The sequence below is a fragment of the Nesoenas mayeri genome (genome assembly GCF_963082525.1).
Source record: "Nesoenas mayeri genome assembly, chromosome: 12".
In the NCBI taxonomy this organism is placed as follows: Eukaryota; Metazoa; Chordata; class Aves; order Columbiformes; family Columbidae; genus Nesoenas; species Nesoenas mayeri.
Window position 1 is genome coordinate 12,845,813 of NC_137547.1, and position 19,263 is coordinate 12,865,075.

General features: G+C 38.6%; 1 protein-coding gene across 3 annotated transcripts in view; it reads right to left on the reverse strand.

Annotated features, from left to right (window-relative positions):
- Positions 1-808: 808 nt before the first annotated feature.
- Positions 809-19,263, reverse strand: part of CBFB (core-binding factor subunit beta) — a gene marked incomplete at its 5' end in the record, with an annotated part of 40,201 nt that continues 21,746 nt past the window's right edge. For 2 of the 3 annotated variants that reach the window (XM_080351838.1, XM_080351837.1), the window contains 3 exons: positions 809-2,177; positions 14,723-14,818; positions 18,415-18,531. In XM_080351838.1, the coding sequence (XP_080207964.1) occupies positions 2,109-2,177; positions 14,723-14,818; positions 18,415-18,531 (282 nt within the window). In that variant the 3' untranslated portion in view covers positions 809-2,108. The remainder of the gene's footprint in view (positions 2,178-14,722; positions 14,819-18,414; positions 18,532-19,263) is intronic. The other variant, XM_080351839.1, reaches the window with a different exon arrangement.

A 19,263-nucleotide genomic window follows, 5' to 3' on the forward strand; every position in this document is an offset into this window, starting at 1 on the left:
AGATGAATTCAAGAAAAGATGATGCAACTTCAGTTTAAATAGAAATTATGAAAAATATCAAATTGCATCAATAACTTAAAATGCACTTTAAAAAGTCTGCACTAACCAGCAGAGGGTAAGGGCTTGTGATCTTAATGCCAGCATTAAGATATAGAAAGCAGCAGAATGCTAAATGATGATAGGGAAAATTCAGTATTTACACAAAGATAGCAACGTTAATATCTGATAGCATAATTTTCTGTGTACTTATGGTTTTAAACCACTGTCTGAAACGCTAGGAAAACATTTTAAAATAAATCTTCAGACTATTCCATCAAAAATACACAGATGGCAGAGAAGATCCGAGGCCTGGGATGCGTGCGTGCGCCCCTTAAGTAACTCATTGCAGAAACACTTCAGAAAAATTACTTTTTGGGGGAAGAGGAGCAAGAAGAATACGTGGGCACAGAGTGAAAAAGGTTCTTTCAGGTGAATCACATTTAAATTGAAGTATCAAAATATTTCTATTTGATGACACTCACAGTTCAGAGTTGATATTTTTAAGTGAATGTTAAATATTCATATTATTAACAAACATTCTCCTTCACATTGACATCTGTTTACACTTTTGCAAGACCTCTTTTGCATCTATTGTTTTGCCATTAATAAGGAATGTAATTATCTGAATTATAGATTTTAAGGGAGATCTAACTGTTCTAACCATACACTGTTTTACATTCAAAATCATTCTTAAAATACTGAAATCAGATCACCTCTTTTAAAAAGGTATTTAAGTGACATTTTAATTAATCAGGCGGTACAAGAAGCATCACATTTTAACAAAGCCAAATGACATCACATTCCTAATAAATTTTCTTCAAATATTGGACGCAATGATAAATTTGGAACGAGTCCATTCATCATCACCCCAAATAAAACAAGATAATTCACACAGATTAACTCGTCTCAAATCTTACCCTGTTAGAAAATGCAATATATATACTGCAATGTAGTCTTAATTTGCATAAGATTTATTAGAAGTGTCCTATGCACAGTATGAGATTTTCTGCACACAACCTCATCTCAACTTTTCACCATTCAGCACAACTTTACAAAAAGCCTAAGATATAAAATATACTTAAAGCAGCTATCTTAAACATGATTTAATACATATCACCTTGGCGGCTGATCACTTCTGTTCCCAGTTTAACACGCTGTTGAATCTGATTGTAGAGTTGCAGTATCCCTTTTAAGAACTATTTAAAAAAAATCCCTGAATAAAACAGAAGCCAGCCTGCGACTTCCTAGGAGCTTCAGTAACGTACTATATACAGGGGGATAACAACCACCCAAACTCACTTGTTACAGAATAAAATCTAAGACAGATACTGGGCCAGACTGCATTAATGCATGAGAATACACGTTTAAGATTTTATCATTTAAAAAGTGGAACCAATGAGTTGTTAGCAGTCAAAAGAATACTGCAACTGTAACGTTCACAAACCCACTAAAGTTTGAAAAGCGATTCCAACAGCTCTGATTCACTGGGTTTAGCTTGGAAATAATGCAAAATAATGTCAGCAGTTTTAAGGTCTTGCAAATTTAGGAGAAAAAAAAAAAAAGGAAATTGAGAGAAAGATAAGAATGCGTACCTAAAATAAAGCAGGAGCACAATAAGGACAATCAAAATTCCAAAAGCCCATATTAAAAAAGTTAAGCTTGGAATGCATTGGCTTCCAGCAGTTTACAAAAAAAAAATAAAAACAAAAGGAGTTTTAAATCTGTAATATCTTGACCTATTTTTAAGTGACAATTTTTATTACAGTTGAGAAACACGGTTTTATAGCTGCATAAGTTTCCATTTCACTCAAATAGTGCCAACAAAAATAAGTTTGCATAGAAAAACAAAATTTCAAATTGCCACTGGCTACATGCTTAAAATGGGAAATGCAGGTATTGTAACATAAACATAGTGCAAACCATGGCAGTTCAGGGTGATTTTGACTGCCGCAGGTCAGGAAACAGACCATAGTATACCCAGTTATCACAGTTTCTGGTCTTTTATTAAATCCGTTGCCAAGTAGAAGCAATGCATGTATGCAGACCCACGGTACGCCTGCTGCTGTTGATTAACGTAGTTTGAGATCATCGCCACTTCCCAGGTTAGACCCAGGACTAGGGTCTTGTTGTCTTCTTGCCTGTGTTAATAAACACATATTTATGATCAAAAAATGAGTTAGAAGGTATCAGTTTAGTTAATTTATACAGTGTATTAACATGGCTAAGACCATAACCATCTCTAAAGCAGAAACTTTTACATTTCAAGCAGTAACCAACACGTTCATTTTTCACATAAAAATCTTTATTTTTCCCTCGCAATTCAATAATCCCCAGAAGTGACGGGGTCTCAGGGCACAGAGCTCTGGCTCTGCCTCTCCATCCCACAGCCAGGCTGAAATGCTTCTCAACATCACTTCAACCACCAGCGAGAGATTTCCAGAATAACTAGACAAAGATTTTGTGCATCTTCTTCCAAAACACATTTTCTTGTGAAATTCCCTTCTGTTAAACTTTTCTGTAAATATTCTGAGGATCAAGATTTTGGGAAGAAAGGCTATGATGCAAGATGGCATAGTATGTTACATTTCCAAATCTCCCCTCAGTATTTTTTTGTGGGAAACATTTACTTTAGCTTCTTCTGGAATAAAGACTTAGAACACGATAACACACTAGCACAATTTATTCTATAGACTGACATACTTCTTAAAAGTTGGGGTTTTACTGCAGCATATATTTTTCTTTGGTGCACCTGTAAACTCTGCAATAATACAAACCTGAGAAAACTGGTACTTATGATTGTGCCCATGTATTAAAAAACATAACATTGGTTCTGCATTAGATAAATGATCCTGTTAATTTGAGTAGATGGAAATTTAAAGAGGGAATTAAGGTGGGTCAGTCACAGTAATATCAATCACAGTAGAAGACACTGCTGTCTACTTTCTCTACCTGTACACTCAGGCTGCTTTCAAGTAGCACACACAAATGCTGCAGGTAAATACTGAAAAGCATCGATATACTTAAAATTTAAAGCAATACTTTGATTCTGGGAATATCTAATATATGCTAGCTGTTTTTTAAAGACATTTGAGTACTGACACTCAAATGTTCACAGCAAATAGCTGGCACCTTGGTGTGTAACTACAGGGTCATGTTCTCAGCTGGCAGAAGGCATCACTACACAGACTTCATTCAGCTTTCACCAGCTGCAATAACCTGCCACATTCAGAGCTTCAAAAAAAAATTAAAAAAAGCTCTCCAAAAAATGCAAAACAAGTGACCACTTCCCTCCTTTGAAAGACTTCTTGTGTTTTGTTGAAAGAGGCGGGAACAGACTTAACACAGGCGGTTGTACCAGTGAAAGATGCAGTGTGAGCACTCAGCACGTTGACATGATCACGCTGAATATTCGGGACACTCACGGAGCTGCTCTTGGTGCTCCGAGTCACGTTTACTGAGCGGGGGGACACCTCTCCAGCAGCCACCCCACTGCAGGGTGCTGCTCAGGTGCTCCCCGAACCCGCCGGCATGCGCCGCCAATGTCATTTTCTCCAATTTCGACTTTCCTTTCTCTGTTCTTCCTTATCTACTGTTCTTTTCGTCTGCCTAATTTTACGCAGCACAATCAGTTTCACCCAGACAGAGAAGTGTTCCTTCCTTCTCCTACTTAAATATGTTTTCCTTTCACGTGCAATGATCCCACTTCAATGCACACAGAGTTCATTCAATAAATCCCTCTATAGTAATCAGCATGTTTCCAGAGAAGACAATTCCCTCCTGCACTTTCTTTAGTGGTCAGTCCTATTGCCATTATTGGCAGTATTTTAAATATCACAATTGCTACCCTGTCTTCCCAAAAATAAGACCTACCCCGAAAATAAGACCTAGCATGATTTTTCAGGATTCTTGAGGATGCTTGAAATAGAAACCCTACTCCAAACTTAAGTTCATTTAAAAAGTCAATTTAAATAGTGCCCAGGCAGCCATACATGTAAGAGACTAAGCATCTTTTGGAGCAAAAATTAATATAAGACCCTGTCTTATTTTCAGGGAAACGGAGTACCTACTACACTATGTATCCAGTACTGTTGTGGGTTGCATTTTAGATATTTAGGGGTGAGCTGATGTTCTCGCTCTGTTCTATGTGCACTGGTCACACTCTGACTGCAGGAAACAACCTGCTTTTCCTACGTGCCGAGCTCTGAACGCGACAACCGACATCATTGCTGGTGCACAAACCCACAGATTTCTCAGTAATCCTTCCGAGGAAGTGCGTTAAAACAAACAGCTGTAATCACATAGAGAGCTGAAGATTTGAAGTGCTAAAGGGCATAATATTTGAGCCCCTGAAACAACTTTTGCAAACTGCCGTCATTGCAGAGACGCTGAATATTGGAAGATGGCATTTAATTGAAATGTTCACATTATTTCCAAAAGCCAAATCATTCAGCGTTGACCATCAAGATCACCATGGAAAAGTTAAACGAGGTAAAGCTCACCATTTTTTTTTCCTTCAACAGAAAAGTAAACTGTGATGTAAAGATTTTTCTTAATACAAAATGGTTGTTCAACAAGTCTAAATAGATACTCCCACACTAATTTAAGAGCTGTACTAAGATTAACAAAAGGATAACAGTTCCACTTCGCATACTTTTCTCCTACCGAACAGACTGTAATGAAATTTCTTCTGGTTTTAACTGCTGCCTCATTCTTCTAAAAGGAAACAGAGGCTTGCACTGTTTTTAAGAATTATCAAAATCTTACTTATACCTATCTAGTTACTGGTTCTGTACTCAACAAACATTTTTACACTCAATTAGAAAAAACCCAGCGAGTTAATCACTGCTATACCACTGCTCTAAGAGCAACAGTTTCTTCTTCAGAAAACAAATCACACACACAGCAATTTTACTGTCAAATTTTGGTGAAGACTCTAAGGTATGGGCATATGGTTGCATTTAAGCTTTGCCTAAAGTGGCTTTTTCTTTCAAAACATATGAAAGAATTCACATGATTTGTGACCTCATTGCTACTTGTAGCGTTTGCAGAAGCCACTACTGAACAACTACCAGATTTGCCCTTTTGAGTGATATACAAATGGCATGACAAATTACCCTCAAATGCACCAAAAGCAGTCATTACAATATCTTTCACTAGTCTAGGTGTAATTTTGCATTTCAGTAAGTGGGGATTTACACAATCAACTGCGATGTGTTGGAATGACAGCTCCATCTCGCCCAGACTCCCTCCTTTACTTGTGCTCCGCTACTACGCAAGAATACATACCCGTGAAACACGGTTATTCTACCAGTCACCATCCTGCCAAGGTGTATGTGCATAGTATGTAACAACTACAGCTATGCCTTACATGCTGAAGAAAAAAAAAAAATATGTAAAAGCACCATATATGCATTGAAAAATAAAAAAATAACCACTCATAAGAGATAGGAGAAATCTTCTATGTAGACAGCACACTGCAGAGCATCGGGCATTGGGTGATATTTTTGTCCAGACAATGGGTAAAATACAACTTTCGTAAGAAATGCCACAAGATCCTTAACACTCGCTTGCAGAAGGAGTGGGACTACCAGTATGGTAGTGTCGGGTAGTTCTCTCCAGTCTATTACAGGAAGCTAAAAGTTCCCTATTACAGATGTAAAAATGGCAATTTCCAAAATTCTCTCAGTTTGGGGTCTCTTGCTCTCAGCACAGCTCATCAATCCTCTGAATTGCAGTATTTGCTGTAATTTTTGAAATGCATACCTTATGTCGCCATGCAGAAGCACCAGAATTACTCTCAGTGAATAATGAGCTCACCTTCTCAAAGATTAAGGAGACTTGCTTCAATTAAGAAAGATGTATCTATCTTTGCCATTGGGAAATGGAATACTCTGCCATGAGTCATGCATAATGAGTCATGAGAAAACAGTAGTTATTCATCTGATCTCAGCATATTTCATTTTTCAGTCAAATGCTAATTTGAAGCTTGAAGGAGCACCACTTCCAATGTTATTCTTCTGCTACTTAGTAAAAGGATTACAAATATTTGCTTGTGAGAAAAACTAAACAGTACACAGAACCCACCACAGTTGTAGTTTTCTTAAAAATGAATGTATTTTAACCAACGCTGCCAGCTTCCTTCCAAATATCCTGAAATTGAATAGTTAATGCAATGGAGACGTAGGGAGTTTCAATACCCCAAAATACTTTGCACTCAGCTTTCAGCACACAAAGCCACGCCAATCTGCAATACGGAAGGAATTATAACTGGCCGCAAGCCATTTAAAACCTCTAACATTGGAGAGAGTATGATGACTGACTGAAAGAACTGCAGGAACGTATCTGGCAAAGAACATTTCAAAGCCTCCTATAACATGCTATTATAGATTTATTCACGCTGAACTCATAATGCTGATACCATAGGGGTAATAACATACTAATAAACAAGTTACTAACAAAATCATTTTGACTTGATACTCTTAGAGCTGTTGTCTCGAACCTTGTTATCTCCAAGCTCTTCCCAAGCCTAAATACAGGGTAACTTGTATGGACTATAAGTCATATCAGTAATATCTGTATTATATTAATTTTCTTCTTAATAAATTGGATAGCTTGAAATAAATAATTAACTTAGAATTTTGACTCTTTTGAACACAGATCACGTTGGAGCATTGACATCTGTTACTGGGGCACTTAAGTAAAACAGATCTAAGAATAATAATCATATAGGAATTAAGGAAGGCAGCACACAAGCAGTTCCTCCAGCAGCCAAGACAGTCAGACACCATCCTCCTCCACCAGACACTCAATCCTGACCCACGCTTAAGCTGGCTTTGAGAAAGCATCTGTATCTAACCCCTTCCTGTGCATGCTCAGAGGCCTCCGATAAACCTGAGGAAACCAACTCCTTTCACCACAGGAGCTCATCAGGAAAAGATAAGGCAGTCCCACCGTGCGGTTTACACAATAGCTCTGAAAAAGCAGAACTGGGAAGCCGGAGGTAAATTTAGTAAGGATGGACAGGGCTGCCATGAAGATGGCCCTCCCTTTCCATGAATCACTTCAGAAAAAAACCCCATCAGGCAAAACTGGGACCTCTGAATACCAGGCAGTGAAGTCACAAGAACAACAATATCCACTGCATATATAACTTGAGACACTGGTGAAGAGGAGGGAGATTATTTGAAGAAGGGCTGTCACAAAAAGTAGCCAAAACAAAGTCTCTCCATGGACAACTCCACTGCAATTCTTTAATTGCATTCTGGCAAGTCCATACTGCTGAAACAGACAGAGCAGACCCATTATGTGCCTTGGCATCTGTCATCTATAATTTACTAAATAAGTGAAAAATCAGGCTATGTTATGAAAAACTAAACAGTGAACATTTGGATTCTCTTAGAAGGACTGTCAACCTCCTGAAAACGATATAAAAAAAAGAAAAAGAACACATTGCAGATCCTTTTCTAAAAAGCATACAACCACAGGACACAAAAAACCCTACACAAAAAAAACCAACAACCCACCAACCTGAAATAAAGAGAGCAATACTCAGAAAAATGACCAGTTTCAATCAAGTGCACCTCCACACCCACATCAAGAAAAGCAACAAACTGAAAACTCTTCTCTGAGTTGCTGGTTAACAACAGCCTCTCCCGTGGAAATCTGAACGTGGTTAAAATGCTGGCCGTGCCTCCACCTCAATTACCTTTACTCAACAGAAGAGCAGGGGTGTGGAAACAGCCTTCTCAGAATTAAAGTCAGCAAAACGGGGCCACCACAATATGGTAAGAATGACAGCTTATAGATAACAGAACTCTGGTCACGGTTATGGCCCCATGAAACATCCTGTATGCTTTCAGGTCTCTGGGGGGCTTGAAAAAGAGAGTTTTCCTTTTAATCTTCACTTCTCAGAAAGAGCTTTGGCAGCAAAGGGACCCCGCTACCATGACATGCCGCACCGGCAAGCCGCGGGCAGGCAGTTGGCGATAGGATGTATGAGACTTTGTAGCCCAGATCCAGCCTCTGGGGTTGCTTTGCTGCTGGCCCTAACACCTGTTTTGCAAACATCCCTCCTTCTCACTTGGGCCTGGGAAGAAGTAGCCTTGATCTTTCCTAATTATGATGTCAAGCACCACTTAAATTATGCAAATAATGGAAAACAGTCTCAAATTGGGCAAGAGAGGTGGATGCTAGACTGAAGTTGTAGAACAATGCATGTTATGAACTCTATATCCGATGATCTTTTTCATTCATACGTCCGTTTTGATTGCCTTTCAAGCTCTCTAAAAGTTGAAATAAACAATTTTCTTGTCAAAATCCATCGATAAATCCATCCATTTAGCATCTACCTCCTATTCTTCCCTAAAAACACCCCTCGGTTGCATTAGGTGCCAAGCCTGTTCTCCCACCCCAAGCCCTTGAGAGCTGTAGAGCACAACCAGGCCAAGCAGAATTTCCTTCCCAATCCCTGACGCACACTCTTGCCTGAAATCATTGCAAAGGTTCCATCTTTGTTTAAAAGCCATAACCGGACTAAGGTAACGGCAAGCTGAGAACGGAAAAAGCACAGCAACAGGGTAAGTGCTGAGCAGCTTCAGGTACAAACTAAAATTTAACTTTTGTATGAAAACTTATTTTCCAAGTGGAAAAAAAAAAAAAAAAGCTCGAAATGCTCCCTTTTAGAAAGTATTGCTTGAAGGCTGCTATAAAGGTTATAAATTTATAATTAATATTGATTGCCTCCAGACAGTATTCCTGTTGCTCAGCCCCTTTCTAACCTTCATTGACTGAAAGAAGACGCTTGTATTACAGTATTCCCTGATTTGCAAGATTGATCTCCTCTGCGCTCCAGTCAGCATCGATTCTGTACAGCACAAATGCGTTTTCTGACATATGCATTCCCTAGCACTTTTACACAAATACCAGCTATTTAAAGTTCTGGTGAAACAATCTAGTCATAACATCACTGCCCTCACATTGGAGAACCTTCGGAGGCAACGCGTACTCTTTTTTTTCTAAATTGTTTCATCCTAAATATAAACAGATCACATCTATCTATACATCCATGCTCATCTACACATAAACAAGCCTATATCAAGTCTGCACTACCCGCTGCATATGAAGAATTAACAGTTTGGGTTTCTTTCACATCCAAAACACTGTATTAAAGGTTATACTATTTTTATATCATTGTCAGTTTGGAGAGTACATACAATAAGGAGTAATTAAATTCATTCCAGGTTAATTTTTGAGGAAACAAACCCTTAAAAGAGTTTGATGAGGAAAAAGAAGAATATTACTGGAATATTATATTTTCTTCTGAAGCAAGTTATACTTGACGAAAATACATATAATTAGTTAAAGCATTTATTTACACGAGTAGTTTTATCTTAAGATCCTTTTTTTGTTAAAGAAAGAAGGGAGAATAACTTCACTGCCTAGAACATTGGAAGAATAGGAAAGTTAATCCTGATACTTGATTTTGTTTCAATTGTGAACTATTCACATTTTGGTAGCAAAATCCTGTTTTCTAAGAGTTCACAACTTCAGCACAATTAAATGAAATACATCTCTCTCATTTCAACTTATAATTCCCAACAAACAGTGAAAATGTGTAGAAACCTAGGGCAGGACTCGGTGTTTAAAATTTAGGTAAATTTTTACTCCAGCCATTTTTAAAGAGTGGACCTGGTGATTTTTTAGGGTGCTTTGTATTGAGAACGATTTCTAGTGGAACAAACAAAAGTTTCAAACCAGAGTTGTGGGTTTTTTCAGCAAAATGAAGGTTTTTAAAATGGGAATTTCATGTAGTTTCCTGAAATGGCTCTGCTTAGCCATTAATGTAATTTATATTTAGCACAAGACCACAAACAGACAGATTGCCAGACTAGACTGTTTCAGGGAAGAGCAAACCACTCTACCTCTTTACTCACAGTGTTGCTAAAATAAAGAGCATGGCAGTACCATGGGAAACGAACACAAAATAGAAAAACATGACATTTTAAAAATGCTGGGTGAACATATCGTGTCGGAAAACTGAGAAGGATCCAACCCCCTCCGAGGTAAAATGATAAGTAGAAGAATCTTTAGCAAAGCTCAAGAGTAACACAGTAGGACAAACTGCACACTCTAACGGATTGCTTTAATTTTGAAGTTATAGTTTGCCTATACAAAACAAAACTTCACCAAACAAACAAAAAGCTATCTGCAGACAGCAACACACAAGACAGCCTCTTTATCCATCTCCTTGAATATCCATCGTTTTGTCCCTTTTGCTCCAGCAAAGGGCTGGCAGAAGGCACCTGCTTGCTGCTTTTCTGGACTCAACACAGGCCGTTACTTTCAATGGATTCTAATTTTGCCAGCTGGGGGGTATTTAAACCTCTCAAAGTAATTCTGGACATTGTAACGCATTTTGCATGATGCTACTATGGCCAGAACAGCAAATAAAAAGCAAAAGTTTCTACTGGAAGATTCAAGCATGTCTATGCAGCAAACTCTCAGTAATTTCTACAGAACACTTCTTATCCTGACACCGAACTCCGGCCATTCATACTGAAACTACACCAAACACACGAAAAGACTAGTATTGACTCTCAACCAAGGCGATAAAGAGTGAAAATTCAGCATCTGTCTCACTAATATCCCCTCAGTCTACTCCCTGTCTTCTATGAGTTTGGCAAAGGGAAAAGTACAAATGCTTCAAGTTCATGTACCCGTTTGATGGCATCAGTTCCATATACACCCCCATGGTAGTGGCCCTGGACCACGTTCCCCGGGGTTTGGAACTTGCACACGTGAAGAGAACTTTGCCTTTGACTGGTATGAAGCCATTAAAAGTGAAAGTTTGCCAAGCAGCAACTTTAACTGGGGATAAAGTCTTTCTTCATGTGTATTATTGAACATTTACTGTCTCAGCCTTCCAAAGTTTTTGTAAAAGCGAAAGCCATTGGAATACATTATTAATTTTGGAGGCATTAATTGAAAACAGTCACTGACTTCAAAAGCATCTTTGAAAGGAAAGGATCCTGAACAGTGAGGCAGGATTTGCAGTATCTGATGTGACCCAGCTACATAAGTTGACAGAAAAATCCAAAAGCATTTGTATTCAAAACTATGTTTTATTTTAACAGAACACAGTTCGACTCAGAGGCACTTAAAAACTTCAATGAAAATTCCCAAATCCACTCACACCCTATTTAACCTAGAGGAATGTTGTAACTGCACAAAAATACTATCACTGCTGGAAATACAAGCATGTCCTATCAGCCACTAGTGATTCTGCCCTCAGATGCAAAGAATATGTTCATTAAAACAAAGAGGTGTTGTGCTAGAGAAGTCATCAATAAAAGGAATACTGTGTGATGAAAGGGAGGCAAACAAACCTGACAGTGCTTCGAGGGCTGTTTTTTTAAGTAGGTTTTGGTGGTGGTGGTTGTGGGGTTTTTTTTTGACACTTAAAGATGAAAATTAATATAGTGATTATCCCTAAATTGTTACTGCACTTGCTTTTTTTTCCCCCTTCAAAGTATCCCCATTCTAATATCCAGCTGCCACATACAAACCTTAGCAACACTTTTCAACCACCTTCGCTGATCGCAAGGATATACCACTTTGTTTTAAAAGTCCACCAAGAGGCTTAGAATAGGGAATCTTTTCTACACAGGAAGCTGTATAAATAAAAGAACTGAATCTGATCATTTTCATATGCTGCCAGGCTTTGGATGGATAAATGTTTCCACAGAGCTGGTGCCTCTGTTTTGGGTAGAAGTGGGTGGAATATTGCAGGATTCCCCTTCCCTCCCCCGCTGAAGCAGAATCTGGTCTCTATTAAAGGCATTTCAGCTGTAATTCTACTGTCTGAAATATCCTAGTTTTATACAGTATTGCAATTCCTAAAACAATCATTACCACCGATGAGATCCTGTTCCAGGTCTGGCAATTCTGAGTTTTACTGTCCATGCCAGGCCTAGCAGGAAAGAAAAATTCTAACTTTTAGTAATGATGAAAGGTGTAGATATAATTTTAAAAAGATTATGCTGACGGGATCTCCATCTGTGTGCAGTGTAACATACGTAAAAATTCACTCTGCACACCTAGAACCCTCCTTTTCTAGCTGGCCTATAAAAACCTTCAAGTACCATCTCTGCAGTGCAACCAAAGATATAACTTGACCTACTGAAATTACACAAACAGAAAACAAACCAGTTGGACTAATGTTTTTACAGCTGTCAGCGATGCAATCACCAGAAGCGCACAAACGACAAACTATATTTCCAGGCTGACCAGGTATATGAGGACTGGAAAATCCAATACAGGCCATAAATACAACAAACATGGGAATGCCCATTTATGCATTACTTTCTATAGAGAGCTCCATAGGGTGATCTCGAGCACCTTAAGTGTTCACTGATTAAAGTTCAATTGCTTTTGCCTGAATGCTGTGTTAGAAGCTGTGTTAGAATGCAACGGAAGTGAAAGTCAGGGAAACAATGAATTATTTGGAAACCTGATTCCTCCTTAGGAATGCACTGTAAGTCTATTCCCTCCCCTGCCCCACCTCAAAAGATCCTGATTTTTATGCAGTTCTAGGATCCAGAGTGCAAAAGCCCATCTGTAAACATTCTAGATATGTGGCCAGCACACTCAAACACACAAACGATAACTGCAATCTGAAAATCAGTTACAGAACTACAAGTAATCAAAGCAAATATCTCTTTGTTATACATATTAAACGTGTACAGTAAAAAACAAACAAAACAAAACAAACAACATGCAAAACAAAATGTATTGCAATTATTAAAAACCTGTATTTGAGATCACATAAATCTGAAGTACTTTTGAGGATGTTTTTCATTCTGCTTAAACGTATTTCAAGTCAGTAATTTTTCCTTTTCTTCCTTTCTGTAGTTGTCCTACATCAGTGCTTTAGAGCTGGGACAGTGATTATTGTTGTTTCAGGAGAAAATGGGTACTGGCAGCTAATAAGGACATCTCTTAATAACAACTGCCTGCTGCCTTATTAAAAGCAAGAGTCTTTTCAGAAGCTGTTGAATCCAGTTCCTGCAGCTGGCCAGGGATGTTGCTGTTTGTGTCTCAGTGTCACAAGTTTTGATGTTTATCATTAAGACCTAGATGCTTGCTATTACCTCAGTCTCACTGTTAATTGAAAGAATTTTTACAGATCCTAACTGCAAGTAAGTGTTTTTACATTTGGACGAAAGAATAAGTCTCACAGAATTACAGAAGTTCCCAGGAAGCCTCATTCTTTTTTAACATTCAGCATCCAGTAGGCACACAGCTGCTTCTCTGTAGTAGTAGGAGTGGGGAAAGAAGCACGCAGTAAAGGAAAATAAATCAAGAAAAGCTTGAAGTAAATTGAGGTCAAGGACATACGGCCAGGTCTAAAGTTCCTATTGTGTTGTTAAAATTAAGGCAGGCTGCCACAGACCTTCAGGAACAGCTTCAAGTTAACTCTGCCTTCCTTTCAAACTGAACCTGCAAGCAGGTTCCAGCCATGCTGTGACAGAGAGAGAAAGATTCAGGCAATCCAGCTGTTTCTCCAAGGATCCAGGGGTAGCGAGGCCTCCACGGCAAGGATTTTACCTTTGCTACAGCTGACATCTGACCTGGTGACATCAGTGTTTGCAAGGAGCCATCCCTTCAAAGTCAGAGATACTATTCTCCGCATCTGCCTTTTCCCCTCTCGTTCTCATGCTCAGTGTCTTCCAGTTGTACTTGAAAGCGAAGAAAGTCTGTCTACTCATCTCAATTAGCAGTAAGGATGCCAGAAGTAGCTTAGCAATAACAACAATCAGATTTTCTAAAAACCTGAAGAGCAGTAGATCGATCACATTTCACTATAGTAAAGTCAGGCTGTATTGATGAAGCAGGAAGTAGGAAACAGTGAGGGAAAGAAATTCTAAGTGTTTCTGTTTCCTCCCTATTCTCCGTCTGACCTACAGCCTGCCTCAACTTGCCAACTCTCTTTATGTATTACTCGTCCTCTTACAGTTCTTGCCTTTCTGACATCTCAGAGCAGCTGGTTTCCATTCCCTCTTCTGGCTCCTCTTTTCTTGATCCCAGTAATTTCTGCTCTCATCAAGAAGAAAAAAGAGTCAAGACTGAGGGGCCCTAAAGAAGCAAAGAACAAGACGGGGAACTACACCAGTGAAACAGAGGAGAAAGACTCCTCACTGCTAAAAGAAATGATGAAAGGAAAATAAAAGTACCCCGTTCAAGATAGCAGACTGTGGCATCTGGTTAAATTCACTGATAAGGCTTCCCACAACATGGGATAGCGAGTTACAAAATTATGTGCCCGCAGCCTCCAAAGCCTTTCCTGTGTTCGTGAGAAATGCATGTGTCACAAGACCCCTGCCTCTGTCATTAGAGTATCCTGAGAGAGACAGATGTCAGCTCTGTGAACAACTGTATCCTTACAGGTTAAGTACCCACAGAAAAAGACATCTACAGAAAGGAAAAAAGGATAAAATCTGATAATTCTTATCAAAACTTCAAAAACTTGAAATTAATTTCATAAGTTAAAAACAATGAACTGTTTTATATAACAACATCAAACAACAAACAGAAAATACACAACATTGCACAAACAGACACAGAAACAATCTAAAGTTTTGGGAAAGTACTAACCAGTTACTGACAGCAGCTGTGAAACCCTCACCTCCATTTCCTCCCGATGAGACCTGTCTCTATCCTCGAACTCACGAGTTCTTCGCCGAGCTTCTTCAAAGGCTTGTTGTGCCAATGCATCCTCCTGCTACCAAAGCAGATGACACAGAGTGACACAAAAGGTTACCTGCCTTTCTCCCAGATCACATTTCTTCTGAAGACCAGGGGTCACTTGGCAGCAAGGACAAGTGTGTCCGACAGGAGCTGCCAGACAACAGATGAGTTCCAGCAAATGCTGATATAGGTTAATGAAACAACACTCACCTTCATCACTGCAGTATGGATAACCAAAGCTACAACGCAGATACTACTAAAACACATTTTCAAAGGAGAACTGTTTTTCCAAAGTGGTTTAAAATGCTGCTATTTTAAAAGCCAGGAATTCTCAAATGTTACATGAACAATGCAATACATTTTATTCTCCTTATACAAGTCATTTCAAAGACAGTATTCACAGGTGTGTGTAGATAGAGTTCACTAGCATCATTATATAAATAATGATCATTAACTCGCTTTCATTTAGAAAGAGTATTATCTAAGTTACAAATCAAATCAATCCCTCATTTCACCAAAAGCTGCTGAAGATGCATCAGTATGAACATCAGTAATCCTTATATGTCATTTAAACTATTTAAATTTTGATGCATAAGAAAGTGCAAAGCAGAAGTTATTCCTCCACTAATTCATACACATTCACATACAATGCAGAAGAAATCTGCAGGTTTCCAACAGCCCCGTTGATTATTTTATTTTCAACAATGGCTTATGCACAGGAACAGATTTAATAAATTAATGCTCCAAAAACTCCTCTGAATCTATTTTATACTGGAAAAGATTTTTTAAAAAGTGTTATTAATATATAAGATATTATTAACTGGATTACAATTATGTTAGCACATATTTTGCTCAGAATGAAAACCAGATAGCTCCATTCTCTGCCAAAATTTTAAAATGTTAAGAACGGAGACGTCTAAAGAGTTTTCACAAAACAGTACGGGATAAACTGTATTGCTTCTCTCTCCCTCCCACCTCATAACTCCTCAACTATAATTACACCTTATTCTGCTTATTATTTCCCCCCCACAATGTTATTTTCAAGTTTATAGTTTTATTTAAAAAAAGAAAATCCTAACCTTGACTGCTAGAGGACACAAACATGTTGAGAACCCAACTAAATTTTAATATACCAAGGGATTAAGTGCATACATTCTTTAATTAAAGATAAAGCATCTCTACTGTGAGAGAATGTTAAATTGCCTTTTTTGCCACCGGCACAATCGTGCACCCTGAAGCTACTTTGTGAAATGATGTGAACAAGTGCCCCTGGTGGCCTAACACACTTAAATACAAACATCTGCCAATCAATAACTCCGCACAGGCAGGTCCCCAGAAAGCTACATGGAAAGGCAATGTTTAAAGCTGCCAATAAGATAACATTTTAACACTACCTACTATTTCTAAAAGTACAATTTGGCCCTTTATAGCTATCTTAATGTTCATGCAATGCATAGCAACCAAGGTCAGACAGTGGAAAGTAAGTTTGTTCTTAATAATGCAGAAGGGTAGAGATAAAACAGATATGCTTTTCTCCCAGATGGCTACAGAAAAGCTGCCTTCTTTCTACTTTACAGAAGCTATATACATCTTTATTACTGTTTTTTTCTAGAGACTTAAATGAAAGCAGATTTTTTTTTTTAGTAAAAGATTATTGCATTTTTACCATCATTTAAAGTGGTAATGAAAAAAAGGTAACATATACCCACAGCCAGAATATTTTAAAGAAATAGTCATAACAAAAACAAACCAACCAACCAAACAAAACAAAAAAAACCTCACAAAATTAGAAATTCGTACTATGTTGACATCCAGAATGAAAGATGTTGACAGCTGAAACACTGCCTTACTCATGTCTGAGAGAGGGAAAAAGCAGCATCAAAATATATTTAAGTTAAAAAAAGTGCTCTACACTTGGTGATGCGTTATAACAGAAATTAATGTCTCAGGATCTTGTACAAGAGTTTAAAAACCTTTTTTCGAATGTCACCTGAATCTAGTAATTATAGCCTAGCAAATTTGGCTCTATGAAACCAAACTGTTTATCCATCTTAGCTTTAATCAGTAAAAATTCTATTTCTTGCTAGATTCATACCAGGAGAAGAATGAGCAAAATATGAGCTATACCAACATGAGAACAGAACAAAATGAACCCCTCAACATAGAAAAAGGAAGCAGCTTACACACACCCGTACATGTACCCCCAAACCAGCACCTGGTAGGAACACACTTTGTGAGAAAACCCTTTTCTAATTACTGAATCTGTAGAGCAAGAGCGTGCTGTCACAGAAGAGGCACAAAAGCACTGAAGACACAAACGGTCTTTTAAGGACACTTAAATATAAAATCCAGGGATATTTCAGCTCCAAATGGGGAGGATATTCAAGTATGTACATAGCACTTTTTGTTAGTCCACTGAAGTCTGAGCAAGCAGCTGAACTGGGGCCTCCAGTAACAAAAAAGACTGCTTAGTAAAAAGACATTAATATGCTGTGAATTAAATAGAAAGAACGCTAGCTTGAAAGTTACAATTGAAGTACTTTATTGTTGTGCATGTGGGTTTTCTTCCTAAAATGTTTTTTGACCTGATGAAGGATAGTATAATTTCTAAAGTGCAGCAGCAAAGAAAAATTGTATTTGATCCCAGTGTTAATTAGTAAGGAGCGGTAAGAGGCAGGAAAGTGTAAGATGATTACATTTGTGTAAGGCAAGCCTCCCAGAAAATGGGAGTGAAGGGTGCATATGGGGGAGGGAGGGCATGCACGCCAATAAGACCTCTCATTAAAGAATGCCAGTGGGTACCACAGACACTACACTGCACAGTACGAGGCACTTAGACCTGTTCTGACATCAGTGTTATTTTGGGATCCAAGTCAGTAGTTAGGTCCATTGTCACCAGCAATATTAAAACAGTTCTAAAAAAGGAAGCAAAATGACAGATGCAGGAAAAAGGAAACTGAAGAATGTAAAAGATTGCCCAAACACTTAGAGTGCTGGCACACACATATACAAAGGCCACAATGCGACATGAGGGTGCAGCTACTTCTCTGTGTCTGTGTAAGAGCCTTGCAACACTGGTAACTCTTAGGTACTACGACTGTAGCAAATAAGATAAATAATGACCTCGTAATCACCGAGAAGCACAAACTGAAAACAAATTACACATCTGTGAGTGCACACATATCTCAAAAGGGTGTACAGCAGTTCCTCTCTTTCCAGAGAAAACCCTGTTGCAACAGGAACTGCGCTACCTCAAACACGGACACCCAGCTCTGGAAGCAGCGAATGCCACAGCCAACAGGAGCATTCAAGTAAAAGCCTGGTTCTGTGGCTCTTCCGATGGATTAACAAAAGGTGGCAGGACCGTTCTCAGCACAGCACACCCTCCCCTAGGCATCCTGGAGCAATCATGCAGGGCTGTCACTATCTCAAAGACACTGTTTTGATACAAAGTATTTATATTTAATCGAGAATACAATCACAATAACACTATCTCATTAATGTACAGTTTGGTTTCTTAAGTTAGGGAGAGGCAAGGCACCACAGAGCTTGCAACTATACACGTTGCTACATAAAATTTGATTTGAATACTTCCAGCTCTTGAACAGAAACAAATCAATCAGTTCTTACCTGGGCTCTCTCTTCATCAAATTCCAGGCAGCCCATACCATCCAGTCTCTGTAGATCTATCCAGCCTTTCCAGATTACACAGACACCATTGAGAATCATCGGTGCCTTCAAGTACACCTGAAAGAAAAGCAAAACACATGTTATGAATTTGAAAGCATTTACACACATGCCTGCATGATGAAAATACTGAAGCAGGAAGCTCCCATATGTATTCTTAGAAGAACATCCAAACCAGCTGGTAACATGAGACTCCACTTCACAGCTTCTCCTGCCTCCTTTCCAAGAACTCATTTTAATCAAGTGAGTGCTGTAACTTTTGCCTCCTGTACTGGATGGAATAAATTTAAGCTGTGTTCTCATTTTATAAAGTGGCATGCACCAGGATTTGGTTAGAACTCTGCTACTGCTTTCAGTTAAAGTAGCTGTTTTTCTTGTCAGCTTACCTTTGTGTCACAAGGAAAGTGGCATGCTGCCAGGCAGGGAAGATCCTTCACAGCGCATTCAAGTGGTTAAACAAACACACTCTCCTACTCCCAAGCAGCACCATATTTTGCCCCAATACGTGAGCTCTTTCAAAGAACGATCACCAGTTTCAGTCCTCCTCAAATTTACAAACTAGTCAGAGCGTTTACTAAAATATACTGTATATGCACCATGCTAAAAACAAGAAAGTCTTCCTGTGTCTATTCTAGCATTTGTGAAAGGCTCTTCAAAAGAAGCAACACCAGATGATCAAAACCCATCTACAGCATCAACATGCAGAGTGCCTTGAACTGCAGCAAGGAATAATGCAGGAGCTTAAGGCCCTACATCTAGATAATGGTAAATGATACAGTGATTTAGAGCAGA